Here is a 19,813-nt window from a genome sequence, read left to right as displayed (position 1 = left end):
CCATATTGCACCCATAGGGCTGTGGGTGCCCCATATTGCACCCATAGGGCTGTGGGTGCCCCATATTGCAGCCATAGGGCTGTGAGTGCCCCATATTGCAGCCATAGGGCTGTGGGTGCCCCATAGTGCACCCATTGGCTGTCAGCTCCCTGGGATGTGGATTTAGGGGCTGTCAGGGCCATGCACACCCCCATGGTGTTTCTCCCACCCCCAAACCCTCCGTGTTCCCCACACCGTGGCACTGTCACCATCCCCAGCCATGTAGCACCAGGGGGCACCGGGCAGGTCCAGCCCCAGGCACTGTTATGGGAGAAGTCATTTAGATGGCAATGCTGTGAGTGTCCCTGTCGTGTCCCTAATGTGGCCCTATTGCACCCCTGCCATGTCCCCATCACGTTCCTGCTGTGGCTTTTCTATGTCCCTATCATGTCCCTGCAATGATGTCCCTGTCGTACACCCACCATGCCCCTGCAGTGTCTCCATCACGTCCCATCCACGTCCCTGCTGTGTCCCCATTGTGCGCCCACCACATCCCATTCCTGTCCCTACCACATCCCTGCTGCGTCCCCACCTCGTCTTCACCACATCCCATTTGGATCCCCGTTGTGTCCTCCTTGCATTCCCACCACGTCCCCGCGGTGCCCTCCCCCCCTTTACATGTCACAACCCCCCACATGTTGCCCCCCTCACCCCTATTCCTGTACCCACAGCCCGGTGCCCCATCACTGTGTTGGTGCCCAGCCTCACACCGGGATGGCTGTGCCATTGCTGGCAGCGCCCGGCGGGGCGGCGGGGAGGAATGTGAGCTGCCATCCATCAGGGAGACAGAGCAGCAGCGAGCCGAAGAAAGAGGGGCATTTTAGGAGGAAAGCCAGGGAAATTTGATCATTAAGAAATCCTCCTGGCTGTCTGGGGGAATTTAATTAAATTGCTGGAAAGGGCTGTAAGCACATCTGGATCCAATATGTGCAGCTTTGATTTTTTTTTTTTGCTTTCTTTCTTTTCTTTTTTTTCTTTTTTTTTTTGTAGTTCACTCTTTTCCCATCTCGCTGCTGAAGGGTTGTGGGGGTTTGGGGGGGGGGGAATAAAAGGGAAATAGCAGAGCCACGGAGTATTGGTTCATCTGGGACTGGGATTGCTGGCAGGGAAAGAAAGAGAGAAGGAAGGAGAGAAAGAAGGAGATGGAAAGTGGGGAATGAAGGGTTTAGGGGAGAAACCTTCCCGTGGGCTTGGGGTGTGTAATGCCACCAAAGGCACTGCAGCCCCTGCCCCTCAAGATACCCCCATGGTGTGACACTGATCCCCCCATAGGAGGACACAATGGGGCATCACCCCCACGTCTCTCTTTGCGCCTCGATTACATTGAGTTCGTCCAGTTTTAAGGTGGGAAAAACGAAGAGGGAAACCCGCCAAGGAGCACAGACAGCATCGCAGTGGGGTCTGTGCTGCTCTGCCCCACAGAGTGGGATTGGAGCCCGTACACTCAGGGTTAGGTGCACTGAACGTGCTTGGCTCAGTTTCCACCCAACACTCTCCGCTGCGCCGGGATCTCCTTTTGCCAGCACCAGTTTGAAGCACTTAAAACACATTTTTCAACACCCCCCCCACACACACCTCCAAAAAAGAAGCTAAATCCTACCGCTACAAAGGAAATGGCATTAATAGCGACTGTTTGGTTTCAAAAGGGAAGGAAAAGGGAAAAAAAAAAGCCCAACTTTGACCCCTACATCAAAAAAACTAAAGCCGTTCGGCTCTCACCCCTCTGAAGGGCCTGACGGGGGTACGGCTGAAGGGCGCCTCGGTTCTCAATGCTTTACTGTTCCTATCCTGCCCGTGGAAATGCGTGAGGATCGGCGGGGAACTGCAGGCACCCCGCAGAAAGGTGTGTAAATCTTTGCGTGTCTAAAGAAACTTCAGCCGGCCGCGAGGATCGGGGTAAAGAAAACGCTTGGCCTCTCTTTCCCCCCCCTTCCTACTTCTTTCCTTTGGAGCTCCGATCCGCTTTGATCGTTGCAGAATGGATGTATATATATGTTAAAAAGGTCGAATTTCAGCCCCCGAAACTATCGGCCGTCAGACGGCCCGAGGAAGTGCGAACCCGAGGGGGTTTTGCTGGTGATTATTCCCCTCCGTTTAATTATTTAATGCCGTGGATGGAATGAAAGACGTCGGCCCTGGATAAGCAGAAGGGGAAGGAGGGGGGTCTGTCCACGTGGCTGCCCCCCATCAGAAGCCATTGTCACATTGGTGGCTGGACCCCGTGCTTTGAGGGGACACCTCCTGCCGTAGGGCCACGTTGTCCCTCCAGCTCCGTCACCTCCGTGCTGGGAAGAGATGGTTATAGTGGGAGAAAAGGGCGATGAGGAGTCAAGGGGGGCTGTGCACGGAGCCCCCCCCGGGCACTGAGCGGGCGGCCGAGCGGTGCCACCATCCCCGCGGTCACACAGCAGAGGGGACGCCGGGGCTGCAGCAACACAACCCCGGGGCCAAACATTGAGGCCAATAAACCTCAATAGAGGGAGGCTGGGACGGGTTGGGTTGGGTTTGAGCACCCTGGGAGCTCCCCCCCCCCACCAACACACACAGCGGACTCGTAGATTGCCAAAATCTGCCTTCAGCCTCAATCTGCGGAGCTCCGGGAAACCGCTGCCCCGTCAGGAAGATCAGATTTGGCAGCAGCGGATTGCATCGAAATGCGCTCCCCTCTCTGCTCGAAGGGAAAGAGAGCGAGGAAAGCTCACGGCCAATGTTAAAACAGCTCCTCCGGGGGCTGGGATGGGTGGGAAAGGGTTCTGCGAGCTCGGAAATTCCGCGTGGAGAAGATAGAGGCGGTGAGAGGGGACACGCGGGGTGTGGGATGGGGGGGATGCGGGGGTCCGAGGTGCGGCGCTCAGCCCGTCCTCAGCCCATCGCCCCGCAGCCGGACACGCCGCCTCCTCCGTCCCTACGTACGAACACATCGACACACACACACACCTCTATCTGTCGAATTTTTAAAGAGGAAAAGCTCCTTTTTCCCCCCCTGCCCGGTGGCTGGTTTTCATTAGGGAGGTTTCTCTCTCTAACCCCAAGGGAAGCAGCCTATGAGTTCGTAACTGCGGTGCAGGACGTAATTATCTCATTAAGGGGAGAGAGCCAGGCTGTTCCCAACGGAGCTGACCTCGCTCCGGGGTTGATGGGGGCCCGGAGGGTGGGATGTAGGTGGAGGGGTGGGCCCGGAGGGTCACCATTTGGGGTGACCCGTTCGCAGCCCCATTTGGAGTCGGAGAAGCGCGGCTCTCCCCACGGAGCGCAGCCACTTACACTTGTTGAGAGAAGCACTTAAAGCGGGGCTGGAGGGGGGGGATGCGCAGGGGGTGATTCCCCCCCACCCCGGGGGTCGTTGTACCGGGGGGCGAGGGGCCGCCCCGCTCGGTGTAGGGGCGTTTGTTTGAACAGCTCCAGAGCAAAGAGCAGGGGAAGAAAGTTTGGGCTGGGAGCGTGGTTTTTTCCCCAGACGTCAGCACAAGGCGGAACAGGGGCTGGGGAGGGAGCCGGACTCGCAGGGCAGCCGGGATTTGTATTATTTTTTTAATTATTATTATTATTATTTTATTATTATTTGGTGGGGGGTTGGAGAAGGGAAAGGGGCCGGAGAGCGGCCCGGCACCTCGGGGTGGGCTGCGGGCCGGTGGGGGTGGGAGCCATGGACTCGCCGTCAGCCTTCGCCATGGACAAACCGTTCGCCCCCAGCACCGTGCGCGGTCCGGAGCCGCCCGAAAACCCTCAGAGCCGGAAAAACTTCAGCGTGAGCCATCTCCTAGACCTGGAGGAGGTGGCGGCCGGGATGAACGGGGCCCCCCCCGCCGGCCCCCCACCCTCCGCCGGCAGTAAGGCCATGCCGGAGCCGTCGGGAGGCAGCAGCGGCAGCGAGGCGGCACCCCAGGACGGTGAGTACCGAAGTCCCGGGATGGGCCCCCATCTCTACCCGCAGCCTCGGGGTGTGGGGTGGCCCCTCTCTCCCCCTCACCCCCCGGGCAGGGCTGAGCGCGGGGGACAAAGGGGCGCGGGGTACCCACGAGGTGGGGTGGGGGCTGTTGTGGGGGCACCGTCGCCGTGGGTTGTTGGGGTGGATCTGGGATATCTGTGGGATCGGAGCCGCCAGGACACAGAAAGCACCGACGGACGGGACAGGGGGACACCGCGCCGTGGGGACAGAGGGACGCGGGCACCGCAACGGCCGCCTCCCCGCCGCCACCGGGACGGGACGGTGCCGAGCTCCCTGTCTGTCCCGGGACTACTTGGCCCTCCCGGCGCTCCCCGCCCCGGTTCTCGGGCTCCGGGACCGGTGGAAAGGAAAGCTGCGGGTCCCCGCCGTTGGCACCGGGACACCGGCACGGAGCTGCCTTTGTCCGGGCGCTCCCCTCGGGGCTGGTAGGAGCCGGGTTGGGAACGGGGAGTGCCCCGGTGCTCTGGGTTTCGCCGCGTTCGGTCCCGGCGAACTTAGAACGGGACAAGCCCGCTCCACCCGGCGGCATCCCGGCTCGAGCGAGAAGGTTGGCCCCGACCTGAAGGCAAAGACCCGCTATAGGGGCACCTGGAGGCTCCCAGAGCTCCCTCAAGCTGTAGGGTTGTGGGAGGGAGAAGGGAGTGGAGGTGCAGACCCACTGCCTGTCCCCAGCCCGGACCCGGGACCCCCAAACCTGCCCTGGACTGGGATTTGGGCTCCATCCCCGGGGCGCTGCTGGCCGTGCCACAGGGCCAACCTGGTGTATAGAGATGCCCCAGCCACAGAGCTGCAATGAGGGGCTCATGGGAAGAGTAGAGGGATCCTTGTGTCCCCCCCAGCAGCCCTCACGTTGTGATTTGGGTCAGAAACATCCTTTTCCCAACCACATCTTATTCCCAGCACAACTGGAACCCCAGCTCTGCCCTCTGCTCAGGACACTGGGTACTGATTTCAGGGCTGGCAGCTGAGATTCTCGGTGTTGTTTCCCATCCATCCTCCCCTTCCCTTGGGTTTTGTTTGCACTTCCCGCATTGCCTTTGGGACCATGGGGGCTGTGAATGGGACTGTACAACTGGGGGGGCTGGAGGGGCTGCATGCAGCATGGCATAGTGAGACAGATCTGGCAGATCCTCCCAAGGCCAGTTTTTACCCCAAAAAACCCATTCCTGATGGGGCAGAAGCCTTACAGTGTTTGGCATCACTGGACTAGGGGGGATATTTCCCACTGGCACCTGTTTCTGTGAAGTTATGGGGCTGAAGACAATGTGAGCAACTCAAGAGTGGAAGCATTTCTTGTTACCCCAGATGGAGATACCTGAGCGATGGGAGCTGCAAGCAGCCTGCAGGAGGATGAATGAGGATGTTGGTGCAAACCTCAGCTTGTGGGACCCAATGCCCAGTGTATGGGATGCAGTTTCCTAAACCAAGATAAGGATCATAAATGCCACACAGCCTTTGCATCTGCAACGCTCTTGGCATCAGTGTGATGACAGCAGAGGAGAGTAACGTTCTCCGTTATGGGCATCCTTAAGTGAAGGCATTTTCCCTCATCTTCCTCTCCACCATCTCATCTTTTCCTCCTCCCGGATGCAGGCCGAGAGCTGCACAGCTCAGCAGTGGAGGAAGAGCCAAAGGGGCAGTGAGGGCTCATCCTTGTCCCCATCTTCATCCCCATCCTCATCCTCATCCTCCTCATCATCCCCTGGAGCAGTGCAGCCTCCCATCAAACCCTTCCACACAACTTCTGAGGTCTTGAAAGCTTGTTCACCTCCTTTCATTAGACTAACAAATAATGTGTAACGCGAAACATCTGTTAACAACAGCCCTTAATGTTCTCAAGATGATAAAGCAGGAGGGTAATTTTAGCCAGCGGGCCTTGACTGATGGCTTTTCAAACAATGAACTTGCTTTTGGTGCTGCCTGGGGGTGGGAGCAGAGCTGGGCACTGTCTCCAATGGGCGCTTTGGGGCTGTGCTGTTTTGGCTGCTCCCAAAAGGGACGGTAGTGGATGATGGAGGTGGATGGGGTGAGGGGACAGCCCTGGGCAGAGCAGCTCATTCCCCATCCCATCACCTGAGTGCAGAGCAGAGAAATTCCCCTTGGTCCCACCGTGCAACTGAGGGGACGATGCTATGGTGAATTGGTTCTAATGTCATGAACAAGGGCAGGTGAGAAGGGAGAAGTGAAGTAAGGACCTGATGAAAGTGGAAATTGACAAGGGATCTTTTCTGAGGTCAGGGCTGAGTGGTTTCCCCCAGCCCCCCACTGAGACACTTTTCCACTGGGCTTTTCCTACCTTCCTAAATGCTTGTTTTGGGGTCCCAATGTGGGGACCCCTCAGTTGTGCCCGCCAGACAATGATGATGCCCAGTGAGGGCTGGGGTTGCTTGCACCCTATTTCATCTTGAGAAAGGCAGCAGGGCTGAGCTGTGGGATTTACATCACCCACAGTCCCGTGCTGCTCCCCAAAACAGCATCGGCTGTGAGTGCCCATCTGCATGGTCCACACATAGCAGAGCCAGGCAGGGTGGCACTGAAGGGGGGGCTGAGGGATGAGAGCCGCTCAGTCCTTGTATGGCCATGCTGGGTGGCACACAGATCTGGGACAGGAACAAGCCTTGCATGGCCATGATGCCCACAGACAGTGTCACCATCTCTGTTCCCATTGCCTGCTTGGGGACATTGCCCACATCATGCAAGGAGGGATGCACACACCGGGACAGGCAGCTCACCTTTGTGCAGGGGGATGCAGTCTGTGCTCAGTGCACAAGCCCAGCACTCACCTAATGGTGCAGCACCAGTCACACATATTGATTGATTAATCGATCATTGATGAATGCCCTGTAATTAATTCGTTAATCCTCTGCTGTCGGGGATCTCCTGCCCCATTTGTTTGCACTTAGTGTGGGGCTGGTGACATGTGAGGGGCTGGGAGCCTGACGTGTCCCATTGCAGAGACTGATGAGTTCCAGCCGCTCTGGGGATCCGAGCACATCCCTGTCAAAGAGATGAGGGGCTCTGGGGAAGGACCCACCTTAACCCTGACCCCCAGCCTGAGATGCAGGCCCTACAGCAAGGCTTCCTCTCCCCACATGGGGCCCTTCCACCGCTGTCACCCCATGCTGCTGCCATGGGACCTGCTCCCTGTGGGTAGGCTGGGGCTGGTGCCCAGGTGTCCATGGAAAGCCACAGAGCAGGCAGGAGCGATGCTCTTCTGATGGGACAGGCAGGGTGAGAGGCTGAGGTTGGGCTGATGTAGGTCAGAGCCTGCAAAAAGAACCCAGAAACAACACAAACAGCTGCCAGGTGTGGGTGTGGGCAAAAAGGGATCCCATTTCTAAATGGAGTTTCTGTCAAGGAAACACCCCAGTACCAACCTTCCTCCATCCTCCTCTGACCCCAGGGGATGCCACAGGATCATTGTCACACTCCTCCCTGCATGGCAGGGGATGCTCCATGCCCTGGGCTGCATTCAGGCCCTAGTAGATCAGCAGCACTTGGGCTCTGACTTGGGTTAGTTTGCCCACAGATGGGCTGAACACCCCCATAGGGGCTGTAGGACACCCCCTGCAGCATGTGCTGGGAGGGAGAAAAATCCTAAACCGAATGCCTGGCTGGGCCAGGAAAGTCCCATTCCCCCCCCCCCCCCATCCTCCCTTAGTTCTCAGTGCTGTGATTTTTCTCCCCCTGGAGCAGAGATGCTCATAGGAACAGGGCTGAAAACCTCTTGCGGTGCTATGGAGGGGACAGGGGTGCAGTGGGGATGTGGGGGTCCATTAGGAGCCCCCACAGCCCTATGGACACAGGGACACCTCACTGCCCCCCGGCTGTTGTGTCTGCTGTGATCAGGAACAGCTCAGGGCGAGACTATTTCCCCTCTCCTTTCGGGCTGTTATTTCAGGGAATGGGGCTGATTCACGGGAAAAATATGAAATTTTGACTCCACGCGGCCAAGATGGGTGAATTTCAACGAATCAGCATTTTAAGAGAGCCTGGGCGTGTGTCTGTAGCTGGGAGGCTGATGAAATGATTTAGAGCTTTGAGGCTGCCTCGTTAGGAACCCTTCCTCCCTCCCAGGGAGTGGGGCTGTCACCCCCTTTCCCAGCGCTGCTTTCCTCCGGCACTGGGCAATTTCTCCACCCCCCATCCCCCTCCCGCTGGGGCTGGGAAGTGATGGAGCTGAAGGGATGGGGCTGGGGGCAGGATGGGGCTGGCTGCTTTGCTGTGGTGAAGTCCCCTGGTTGGCATCGGGTTCCCATCTGCAGCTGGAAGGGTTTATCCTATGGGGGGGGGGTGGGGGGACAGCGGGGCTGGGATAGCATCACTGTGCTGTGGGGAAGCCTAGAGCATCCTTTAAAATGAGACAGGAGGGGTCAGGGATTTGGGTTTGTCATGGATCTGCTTGACATGGGGTCAGCAATGTCCGGGGAGGATGGGAATGGGAAAACCCATAGGAACGGTCTGAGTAGGGCTTTCAAGGCAACTTCCAGTGCCCACAGGAGAGGGGCACCCCCACATTTTGGAGATATTTTTCTAAAGCCCCAACCCTTGATGTGTTCCCATCATTACACCACGCAGAGACCTTCCCTTCTCAGCACCCCTCTCTGGCCAAAGGGGTCATCCAATGTAAAGACTGCTGAGGAGCATTGGGTGGGCATCAGAAACATTGAGGGGGGGGGGGGGGTAAGGATCAAACCCTTCTGAGCTATATGGGGGAAAAGAGGATGATGGGTTTGGGGCTAAAGGGGACTCTTTGGAGAGCACATTGCCCCATCACAGGCTGGGAACACCCCTGGGGACACAAGGATGGCAGAGCGCAGCCCCCACCCTGCAGCCCATCCCTGGGCGATGCATGGCACCGGGCGGGTTCTAATTGAGCTGGAGACCGAACGAGGTGCCCCCCGTGCTGAGGGGAGAAGCCGTGGAGCTCCTCAGCCTTCAGAAAGCGGCAGTGGCAGCCGCCATCCCCCTCCCCTTCCCTCCTCTTCCCCCTTTGGAGCGGGTATAATAAAGCAGCTTTTCAGCTGCGGCTGCAGTGATAGATCAGGAAGAATTGTATGAGTCTATTAAAGTCTGTGCGTCTCCGAATGGAGACTGCGGCTAAGCCAGGCGCCAGGCGCTCGCGTTGAACCAGATGTGCTCAGGCGCCGTCCTTTCCAGCCACTGCAGCTGAGAGGCTGCCGCCTTCACACGCGAGGAAACTGGCTTGCACATGGCAGGGGAGCGGGGGAGCACATGGCAGGAGGGGTGTGGGGAGGGGGTGGGGGGCACGGCCCTCCTGGCACAGCTGCAGGGTTGGGGGGGGGATGCACAAAGGGGGAGAGAAGGCATTGCTGCAGGGGTTGTGCCTCCCCGGGGGCATGGCGGTGTGTGTGTGTGTGTGCTGGGGGGGTTGAATTGCACCCTATAGGGTAGAGTTGATGGTGGAGGGGAGGTTGGTTTGCATAGCAGCTGAGCAAGGTATGGATGGGGTGTGTGGGGGGGATCACATTGTGCCCGGGACACTGCAGTGTTCAGGGGGTGTTGTATTGCACCTGGAGATGTGCAAAGCATTGATGGTGTGGGGGGGGGGGGGTTGCATTGCGTTCAAGCTGTGCAGGGCATTGCAGTAGTGTGGGGGGGAGTTGCATTGCACACAAGTTGTTCAGGGTGTTGCGGTGTTGGGGGGAAAGTTGCATTGTATACAAGCTGTGCAGGGCATTGCAGTATTAAGATGGGGGGGGGGGGTGTTGTATTGTACCGTGAGCTGTGCAAAACATTGATGGGGAGGTTACAGTGCACCCTGAGCCATGCAGAGGGGTCCCACAGGGGACACAGAGCATTGCGGGGCTGGGCTGGGCACCCCAAGCAGTGCAGGGCATTGTGACAGGGACAGCAATGTGGCATCCCCTCTGAGCAGGGAATGAATGGAGGGGTCCTGCTGCACCCTGGTGTGCATGGATCAGCACGGCTTCATGGCCATGTGGGACACCCATTCCCCTCCATTTTCAGTTTGGCAGCCACGTGTCTGTGATTTGGGGGCTGTAAAGACCTCGGGGGGAATTTTAACTGAAGGAAAAGACCCAGCTCCCTCCCTTCCAAAACAAAAAGAAACCAACCCCCTGTTTTTGTTTGAATTAAAAGAGGCTGAAGTGTTTCTGTTGGTATTAGAGGTGTATAAAACCTGAAACAATTGTCAGAACGGAACCACCAGGCACCATCCCCTTCATGCTCCAACCCCAGCAGGTTGTGTGTCATGGTTTTCTGTGGCTGTTCTGTATCGTGACATCACGCAGTCAGATCCCTATCGTGACATATCAAGCAGATCTGTCAAAGCCTTTGGGGGAGCGCATTGTGCTTTATGGGATCTGTGAGTGAGCACCCAGAGGTGGCTGAGCTGCACCCAGCACTAATTCCAGTGTGACCACACTGAGCTCCTGGGTGGGTCTCGGGGGTCTCAGTGTGGCAAGAAGGAGACAGGAGGGATGGCAGTGGTGTGATGAATAGAGGGGTCTCAGCTCTGAGGTACTGTGTGTGAGCAGGACCCCAACACAGCCCTCTCTCATCCCCCAGCATCATCACACCTGCGCCCAGCGGGGCTGTGTGTTAACCCACAAATAGTTAAATGGGTTTGGTCTGGGGGAAAGCAGAAAAAAAAAAAAGAGGGAGAAAAGATACGAGCCACTTATTAAAATGAATGTTTTACAATAAATTTGGCGAGGGGCCACCGACCTCAAATGAAAACCAGACCGAAGGACGGCAATGCTGCTCGCTGGAGAGGGTTTGTGGGATGAGTACGTGCGTGCCCATGGGGTGCTCAGAGTGGGGTATGGGGACAGGGGCTCACAGCCACCATCACACCACCCCAGTGTGTTGGTGACCCCATCCTGGGATGCTCCAGTGGTGGCTGTGGGCTGCAGGATGGGTTTGGGGCAGGTGATTGGTGTTGGAGTGGGGCTCGGTGGCATCTCCGCCTGGAAAATGCCCTTTTGGCTGCAAAAAGATGGAGATGGGGGGAGTGGGTGCCAGGGTCTGGTCCTGCTGCCTCCAGCTGCCTGAGGGGGCACCCCGTGGGGCTGTCCCCTGGTCCCCATATGCTTTCTTCCCTCGATCTTGGCAATGACCCTGATGCAATTAGGGCAGCATGTTAACCTGGAGGACTGGTGTTGGGTTTCAGTGCCAGATGCCATTGGGGCGGCCTCTCTATGGGCTTTTGCTTATTAAATTTCAAGAAATCACCTTTTTTTTTTTCTTTTTCCTTTTTTTCTTTTTAGTTTTCAGTTTTTTTGCCGTGGGGGAGGAAGGCTGGGATTGTCATGTCAGGAGCCTCTGGCTGGCAGCCAGCCACTCCTGCTATGCAGCCCTGCCTGATTAGTTGTATGTCCTAAACACCGTGTCACCCTCCCTGTACCTGGATGGGCACCCCCAGGGAAAAGCACTTTGCAGCCAGAGCTGAGTTTTGCTATTGCAGTATGGTGAGGTCTATCCCAGCATCACCTCCCACCCCGGTGTCAGCCATCCCAGCACAGTCCATCCCCACATCCCATCCCGCTGCAGCTCCAGCACTGTCACAGCCCTGTCCATTCCTGCAGCCCGGCTTCCTCCATCCACAGGGCCTGAGCAGAGCGTTTCCTCGTGCACTGCTCACACATCTGTTAGCTATCATGGCTCTGCCAGGCTCTGTGCTCAGCTATTTCAATGCGCAGCAGCAAGGGCGCTGGGAAACAGCAAGACTGCAGCCCGGGTGGGTGCCTCAGTGTGCTCATGGTGCTCTTGTTGGCTCCCAAAGCCTCATGTGATGCTGCAGCTGATGGCTCCAGGAGGGGACATGGCACATGCAGCACTGAGCCCAAGGGATGTGTGATGTTGATGCCCTGGGTTGGTGCCACCCTGCTGCCACGTGGGATGGGGTTTTCTCCCTGTGGTGGGATTGTTCTGGTGAAGGGAAAGGCAAGATCAGGCCCTTGGCCCTGGGGAAACCAAACAAGCTCCATTCTGGTCCCCAAACCCTCATGATCTACATGGCCCCATCATGCTTCCTACACTAAAGACAGGCTGTGCCAAAAAGCAGCTTGGTGCTGCACAGCAGCCAGCACAGGGCTCCAAGCACAGCCCTGCAGGGATGCAGAATGACACCCAGTGCTCTCCCAGTTCATTTGGGCCACAATGGGTGCCCAGTGCCCACACCATCCCCAGCGACGGGGGATGCTCATGGAGCACCTCTGTGCAGGATGCTGTCCAAACTCATCCATCTGCAGCGCTGGGTGGTTGCTGGCTGGTGCAGCAGCAAACCCCATGACCATAAAGCAGCCAGCTGCTGCCTGTCAGTGAGCGGAGCTAAGACCCTCCCGGGACGGCCTTGGCCTCTTTTTTTTGGTACGGGCTTTTTGCTGCTCCTTTATAACAGAGACACTTTTCCCCCAGCAAAACTGGCAGCCTGTAAAAACGTGTCAGCGTTTCAGTTTTTTCACAATTAATGAGGTGAAACATCCTCGGAAACATTTTGCTGTAATGTTTCTCCGGTAGCTGAGACTTACCCCTCTCTTAAATTTTTAACATCCGCCACTTGATCCGAGAAAGTTTCCTTCGGACTCAGCACATTTGGACCCCCCCAGGATCTCCTGCTCCCATTGAGCTTCTGGATTTATTGGGATATAGGGAGCTGGGGCTGGGCTGGAAGGGGAGGGAGGAGTTGTGGGATGGGATGGGGCAGCAGAAGGGCCCTGAGGAGGATGGCAGCCCCAGACCCCCATCCCCATGCCTTTTTGGGGCTCCTGAGGTGGCTCTGAATGGCGCAGCATTGTCCCAAGCAAAGTGTGCTTCTTACCTTCCTTGGGCTTTTGGAGGTGGTTTGGGGATATCAGCACCTGCAGTGGGGTGGGTGGTTTCCAGTGGTTTCCATCTTTGCTCCCGTGGCCATCTTTGTGCCCTACTATATGAGTCAGACACCATCCCCGCTATGTCTCCATCCTTTGCCACACTCGTGGCCAAGTACAAACCCAACTCAATGTGCCCACACCTTCAGCCTGTAAGCTGTGGGAAAAAGGGATCTGGATAACGGGGAACCCCTGGGGGTGGGAATTCCCAGGGCAGAGAGCTCTGCTCAACCCCATCACGACCCCAAGGGCAGCGCTTCCTCCTGATGGCCGCAAGGAACCGGTTAATGGAGCACATGGAGCTCGCTGGACGTCATCGCTGGAGCTCGCCTCGCTTCCCTGGAGTATATAAAGGGATGAAGGGAGTCCACATGTTTACCGAGAGAGACCATGGGAGAAACGAAAGACATTGTTTTTCCAAAGGATTTCTTGGCTGTAAAAGGCCTCCACCACCCTGCGGCTTCCCTGATGAAGGCCCAGCGTTAATTTGTTAAATCCACATCAAGTGCCCGGAGAACCAGTTGTTTATTTTTGCTAATTCAGCCGGCCGAGATCAAATTGGGGTTTTATTTGTTAAGGATAAACCTTAATTAATAAAAGCTATTTATTTGGTTAGAGCCGGCTGCAGCCTGAGGGTCAGATATGCCATGATCATTATTTCAAGTAAAACAAACCCAAAATGTCTCTCAACAGTTTGAAAAACGTAGAAACTTAGAGGGCTGAATTTATTTGTCTTAGGAAGAATTTACAGCTAATTCCCTCCAGGCTATTTCAACCCTTAAATTATACCCGAGAAGAAGAAAGAAGGAAGGGGGGGGGGGGGGGGGGGGGAAAGCCAACACAAAAATGCCATTCCAGGAGGAGCAGGAAAGTAAATGGTACAGCAGATTGGATCATCTGGGTGGGGGGGTCGGAATTTCAGGCTTAAAGGTCTTTGGCAAACAAATGGAACGTGCAAAATAATGCAACAGCAAAAAGCTGTGGCTGGTGTGGAGCTCCACACCATTGGGAATGGAAGACGTGAGCATCTCAGTGAGCTGGGGGTGGCACAGCATCACTGGGTGCTTGCTGGTGGAGGTTGGAAGTCAAAGCAGAGCTGGGGTGGAAATCCTGCGTGAGTCACTGTGCTGCAGTGCACATCACCCGCTTACAGCCCTCACTGGTGGCTGGTTTGGGGCTCCTGACACATCATTCCTATGGAAAACACAGGGAAAGAGGGCAAGAGCTGGAAAAGCGAGCTTGCTCCGTGCTCAGCTAAATCAACACGCCCTGACCCAGCAGCACTGGGGCCATTGGTTTTGCAAATGGTGCATGACCACGCACTCCCTGCTCCCCTCTGCGGGGCTGTTCTCTGTGGTCCTGGTGTCCTGAGGGCTGGAACCATGGGACAAGTCCCACCATGATCCATGGGGCTGCTGAGCCCCCCTCATCCTTCCATCCCTGATGTCGTCCTTCATTATTCAGTAACGTTATCCCTCCCATTTCCCCCCTTCTCCTGCTTTCTTTTTTCCCCTTTGGCGGAAATTGTAATCAGTGGAAAGTAAATACACCGAAGGGAAAGCAGGGGTTGCTGAGGCGTCCCCTCTGACCTCTGCTTGGACAATCAAGCCAATGCCTCCACCACACTGCCATCAACCCCCCCAAAATTAGAGCTGACAAATGCAAGGGTTTGGATTTCACCAATATCTCCCCCCCAGCCTCCCCAAATATTGCTTTTTGGGGTCGAAAGCGACACATTGTTGAGCTCTTATTGACTTTGGGCAATTACAGCTCTCGGAAGCCCATCGGGGAACAGAAATGTTATTCCCCCATGAAGGTTATGGTGAAGGTGGTTGTGGTAAAATTCGCTCCCCTGGTGAGTACTGCAGGGCAGTTTGTGATGCTCATCTCTGTAAAGCTGCCCTGCTTTATCCTTTATAGAAGTGATGACTGCCCCCAGTGAGGGCAGCGTTTATCTGGTCCTGCCGTTCTTTGTCTGAGAAAGGCTTCATGGTGGGGTTAATGGGGACAAGATGTGCGCTCATCACTGAGCCTCATCTCCAAGCTCAGCAGAGGACACGGGCATTTAGGGAGAGGAAACTTAAGAAATCCTATTTTCTTTTGGACAATTTAGGGCGGGCAAGAGAAGCCATCACCTATGGAAAAGTCACATAATCACAGAGTCATTCAGGTTGGAAAAACCCAAAATCCCCATCCCCAACCTCCCCCCCATCCCCACACACACTGATGTGTCACTCAGTGCCACATCTCCACTGGAACACCTCCATGGACAGTGACCCCCCACCCCTGTGCAGTCTGTGCCGCTGCATCATCACTTTTCCTAGGCACAATTTTTTCCCTGCTATCCAATCTGAGCTTCAGGTCCAACAGCCAGAATTTAAACCAGGATGAAAATCAAATGGGGTTAATAAATTTAATTTATGCATTTCATCAGATTCTGTTGAGGACCATTGGCTTCTGACCCCAGGTTCTGACCCAAGCCTTGGTTCCAGAGATGGCACCAGCTCAGTCCCAGCCCCAGGAAACTCCGGGTCGACCATGGCTGGACTCTGTGTATTTTAATCCAGCAGCTCGTTAGCTCTCTGAGGAAAAACAGGACCAAAAAAGGAGTTTAACTAAAAGGGGCAACTGGAAAGCGGAGACTGGCAGAGCATTTGGAGCAGCAGAAACGAGAGCTGGAGGGAATCTGGGGAATTTTAGTAGTGAGCCTTTATGTGGACTGCAGCAAAGAGCAGCCTGCATTCTCCTGGCTGGGAAAGAGGCCCCAAACCCGTGTGTATCTCAGGCACCAGCCCTGGTACCCTCACCCTACCAAGAAGTTCATGTCCTATCTATGGCCGCATGGGCCATTCCCAGTGCAAAGTTAATGGAGGATCTCTTGGAAACCTAATGGCAGAGGTTTAGTGGTTATTCAGAATTACAGGCCAAGACAATCTTGAAACTTCTACTTTCTTCCTGCTTCATATTGCCTCAAAGCAGGGGAGCTAATATCCCTTCCAGCAGATTTTGTTCCTCACTCAAGAATCACCCCGAAATGCTGCACATCTATTTAATAAGTACCAAGATAGTTTATTAGCAAGTATTTATTTCCTCTGCACGCTCAGGGAGCAGTAATTCCTGCCATCGCGGCCTCTGCACTGATACAGAACAGAAAACCCCAATATAACCCTGCTATGAATCAGAGCGATGCCATAAAGCTATTAACATCTCAAATAATTCCAAAATACTTTCCCACCAGTAGGTACAGATTGGATCCAGATGCTTTATTAATGGGAAAAAAATAATTACCCAGTACCTCCACCAGGAATACCGACAGCAAGATGTCTTTCCCATGAAGGCAGGGATTGGGTATCCATTATTTTTTCCCCACAAATTTGCCTATACTTGATCTTAGTGGCAAAAAACAGGTTTATCTCAGCCTGGAAGGAAGCCCAAGGTTGATGTGGTGAAACCAATCAAACCACTTGGTGATTTTGAGGGCAAGGAAAGGCAGAAATTAGCATGGAGGAAGCTGAACTCCGAGGGCTGTGGTTGTGTTTGCTCATGGTGTGTGGATGAGGTCTGGTGGTACCATGAGTATGGGCTGTGGCTCCACACGTTGTTGGGGATGGGGGATCTCTGAGGTGTTTTGGGGTTTAATTTGTTGCTTTCTATGAAGACTGAAGCTTTAGGAAGGTGGCTGCTGTGGAGTCTCATGGGGCTTTTGCTGTGATTTCCCCCAGGTGAGAGCCTGAGCCCGAGCCGTGGGGTGGCCAAGAGGAAGAAGAAGCAGAGGAGGAACCGCACCACATTCAACAGCAGCCAACTGCAGGCTCTGGAGAGGGTCTTTGAGAGGACTCATTACCCTGATGCCTTCGTGCGGGAGGAGCTGGCCAGGAGGGTGAACCTCAGCGAGGCGAGAGTCCAGGTGGGACAGACCCCTCCATCTCCATCCTCACACAGCACCAGGGTCTGGGTGGTGGGATGGACACAGGGACATCCCCGCTCAACCCAGGTCTCATTAACATCTCCCCTTCCCCACTCAGGTTTGGTTTCAGAACCGGAGGGCCAAGTTTCGCCGTAATGAGAGGGCGATGTTGGCCAACAGATCGGCGTCACTCCTCAAGTCCTACAGCCAGGAGGCAGCCATTGAGCAGCCCATGGCACCACGGCCCACCGCGCTCAGCCCCGAGTACCTCTCATGGAGCAGCTCCTCCCCATACAGGTGGGTGCAGGATGTGGGACCAAACCCACCTCCCTGGGAGCCCTGTGCTGCTGGTGGGGATGCAAGGAGATTTGCAGGGTTAAAGGAGTGAGAGGTGGGATGTAACTGGGGATCACCTTGGGAGCTCCTGCCAGTCCCCACCAAGTGTTTTGTGGATGGGAGGAGGCCTGGTTCTCATGAGGGACCCTCCTGGCCTGCACTGACCCTTCCCACATGCCAGTGTAGGAGGAGAAGCGAGACCCTTCAGCTCCCAGCTCTCCTAATGTGAAGGCCATGGCTTCCTGGCACATACTTTGTGGGGTTCCCACATGCGTCTAGCCACATAAAAGTGCTAAAGATGGGAGATGTCCAAGAGGGAGCCACCAATGCAGCCTGGGAAGCCAGAGGGATGTGGGGCCTCCCCATGGGCTGTGCCTTACCCCTCTCTGCTCCCCCTGCAGCACTGTGCCATCCTACAGCTCCAGCGGGACCGCGACGCCCACCCAAGGGGTGAACATGGCCAACAGCATCGCCAGCCTGCGCCTCAAAGCCAAAGAGTTCAGCCTGCATCAGAACCAGGTGCCGACTGTGAACTGACCGGGGAAGATCCCCATGGCCTCATCCAGGACTCGACGTGGGGATCCTGTACTGATTGGCACCAACCCGCTGCCCGCCCCACGCAGTGCTCATCTGATGTCCCAGCACCTCTCCTCTCCTCTTCCCTCTTGAAGGTAGAGTCAAGTCCCAGCCAGAAGTGGCACATCGCTATAGCCACATATGGAGCAAACTTGGTTAGAAACTCGCTTTTCTGCACACCCTTATAATAAAGGCTATATATACACACACATACCCCCCACGCGCTCTTCAAGGACAAACAGACTTACCAAGCGATCAAGAATTTGCTTCCAAACATGGAAGGATCTTGGACTTTTGGATTTGACCAATTTGGGTATCTTGCCTGGAGAGCCAAAGCGTTATTGGGTCTTCTCCTCCCACAGGGACGGCACGCAGCGCTGGGACGATCGCGATGCTGCACGATGCCAATTTTTAGAGCCCCCCTTTATGCTGGGCCTTCACCTCCTCATGCACTGCCAGCCGTGGGGTGCAGTGGGACCATTGCAAGCCTACAGCTGGGTCCCCAATGCCTGTAAAGTGTGGAAGGGGGGTGGGGAGGGAAACACATCACTGCACCCCATCCAGGCACCACCGCCCCACATCTGCGGGTTTGCCAGCAGTTCTGCAGAGCCCCGGGTCATTGAACCAGCCCAGGGAAAGAGAAAATTGGAAAAAGCTGTTGGTTTCAGCTGAGTAGGCGGCTCCCTGTGCTTCGTGCCAAGGGCAGAGCAGGCTTCATCTTCCGGAGGCACAGCATCCCCAGCGGCCGCTCTGCAGATGGGCCACAGAGCGCAGGGCTGGAGGCTCCATGGGGTGTTTTCTGTGTCTCTGAATAAAGGAAGCTGTACTCCCAACCACAACACACAGCCCAGCAAGGGGGCTCTTGGTTGCGAGGTGGGAAGAAAACTTCCAATGGTGGCACTGCAGCAATGTGGGATGAGCCGGCGTTGGGGTAATGGGGGACTGACTCCATGGACAAACCCAATGGAGCACTATTCCATCACCCACTGCAAGGAGCAGCATCCGAGCAGCCAACCAACCCTGTTCTTCTAGGAGTGCTTTGTCTATCCAGCACAGTGGGGCTGATAACAAGTGAATGTAGCATTGGACCCAAGGATGACCACAACAGCCATCGAGATCAACACCCATCAGTATGAGATGCCGAGGCCAAAAGCTCCCAAACCACTTTGTATACCCACCCAAGAGCCCCCCACATCCTGCCCACAGGAGCTTCCTCTCCCTTTCCCACCAGGGAAAGCCACATCTGGTCCTCGGTGGCCACGGTGTCCCCTGTGTGTGCCAGGTGGGGAGGGCAGATCTCCCCAGAGTGAGACTTCATGGGGATCCCACAATGCTGAGCACTGCCATGCAGGCAGAGGAGCCCCTGCAGAGCAAACCCCCACCCCAAGGAACAGCGCTGGGCCGGGGGGTCCCATTCCCATGGAAAGCACAGGGCTCCTTTTTTCCCCCCCCCCCTTCAGTTATACAAGATGAAACCACAGGGATATAAATGTCGCTGCCTCTTTGAGAGCATTAATGAAAATAAACCCATGTAATAGTTTGCAGATGCTGTTTCTGTAAACCTAAAAGAAATTAAAAAAAAAAATAAAATAGCAGGGAATAAATATTTCTTCACTAAATATCTATATGTATATATATATATATTGGAAAACATGCCTTTCTCATCTTTGGGTCCCTCCCTTGCCACGCTCTTGGCTTAAGGTGGAGCATCCCTCAGCATCACAGCCTCAACAAGAGGGACATCAGGATGGAGGGATGGTGGTCTGTCATCCCAGCTCCCTCCCTTTGTCATTTGTACATTTCAATTGCTTCTAACAAGATGGATTTTTGATTTTTTTTTAAATAATAATAATAATTATTATTATTAATTTTTTTTTTGCATGTTTGTGTTTTTTGGAGATTTTTGTAAGGTTTTGGTTTTGGTTTTTGTAAAAACAACTCTTGTGAAATAACGGAGGAATAAATATTTTACTGAGTAAGGACGTGTCTGTGTGTGTGCAGAGCAGTGCTCACACCACTGGGGGGGGTGGAGGTAAAACATTGGGGTCCCATGAGGGCAGGGAACCTTGATCCCACATCCCAGTCCTACTGCTGGACAGAGGGGCTGGAAGTGCTGACCCCCCCCACAGCCAGGAGATCACCCCCCCCCCC

At 55.3% G+C, this 19,813-nt stretch overlaps 1 protein-coding gene across 5 annotated transcripts; it reads left to right on the top strand.

Moving 5' to 3' along the window:
- Positions 1-1,778: 1,778 nt before the first annotated feature.
- On the top strand, positions 1,779-19,641 carry PRRX2 (paired related homeobox 2). 5 transcript variants are annotated; one of them, XM_085521353.1, is made up of 5 exons: positions 1,779-1,882; positions 3,733-3,929; positions 16,566-16,750; positions 16,869-17,047; positions 17,488-17,871. In XM_085521353.1, the coding sequence occupies exons 2-5, from the start codon at positions 3,827-3,829 to the stop codon at positions 17,621-17,623; spliced, it is 603 nt and encodes a 200-aa protein (XP_085377479.1). In that variant the 5' UTR covers positions 1,779-1,882; positions 3,733-3,826; the 3' UTR covers positions 17,624-17,871. The 5 variants fall into 5 exon arrangements, with proteins under 5 accessions (XP_085377479.1, XP_085377477.1, XP_085377478.1 ...); XM_085521351.1 differs by lacking the exon at positions 1,779-1,882 and adding an exon at positions 2,719-2,831; XM_085521352.1 differs by lacking the exon at positions 1,779-1,882 and adding an exon at positions 3,040-3,109.
- The last annotated feature ends 172 nt before the right edge of the window (positions 19,642-19,813 follow it).

The sequence above is a fragment of the Coturnix japonica genome, chromosome 21, assembly GCF_054131305.1.
Source record: "Coturnix japonica strain WE chromosome 21, WE-NBRP24, whole genome shotgun sequence".
Classification (NCBI taxonomy): domain Eukaryota; kingdom Metazoa; phylum Chordata; class Aves; order Galliformes; family Phasianidae; genus Coturnix; species Coturnix japonica.
Note: the sequence above shows the minus strand (reverse complement) of the source record. Positions and strands in the feature narration are given on the sequence as shown.

Coding starts and splice junctions, on each gene's coding strand:
- PRRX2 (XM_015879378.3), top strand. CDS start 3,686: ATGGACTCGCCGTCAGCCTTCGCCATGGACAAACCGTTCGCCCCCAGC. Junction 3,930..16,565: donor CGAGGCGGCACCCCAGGACG/GTGAGTACCGAA, acceptor GATTTCCCCCAG/GTGAGAGCCTGAGCCCGAGC. Junction 16,751..16,868: donor TCAGCGAGGCGAGAGTCCAG/GTGGGACAGACC, acceptor TTCCCCACTCAG/GTTTGGTTTCAGAACCGGAG.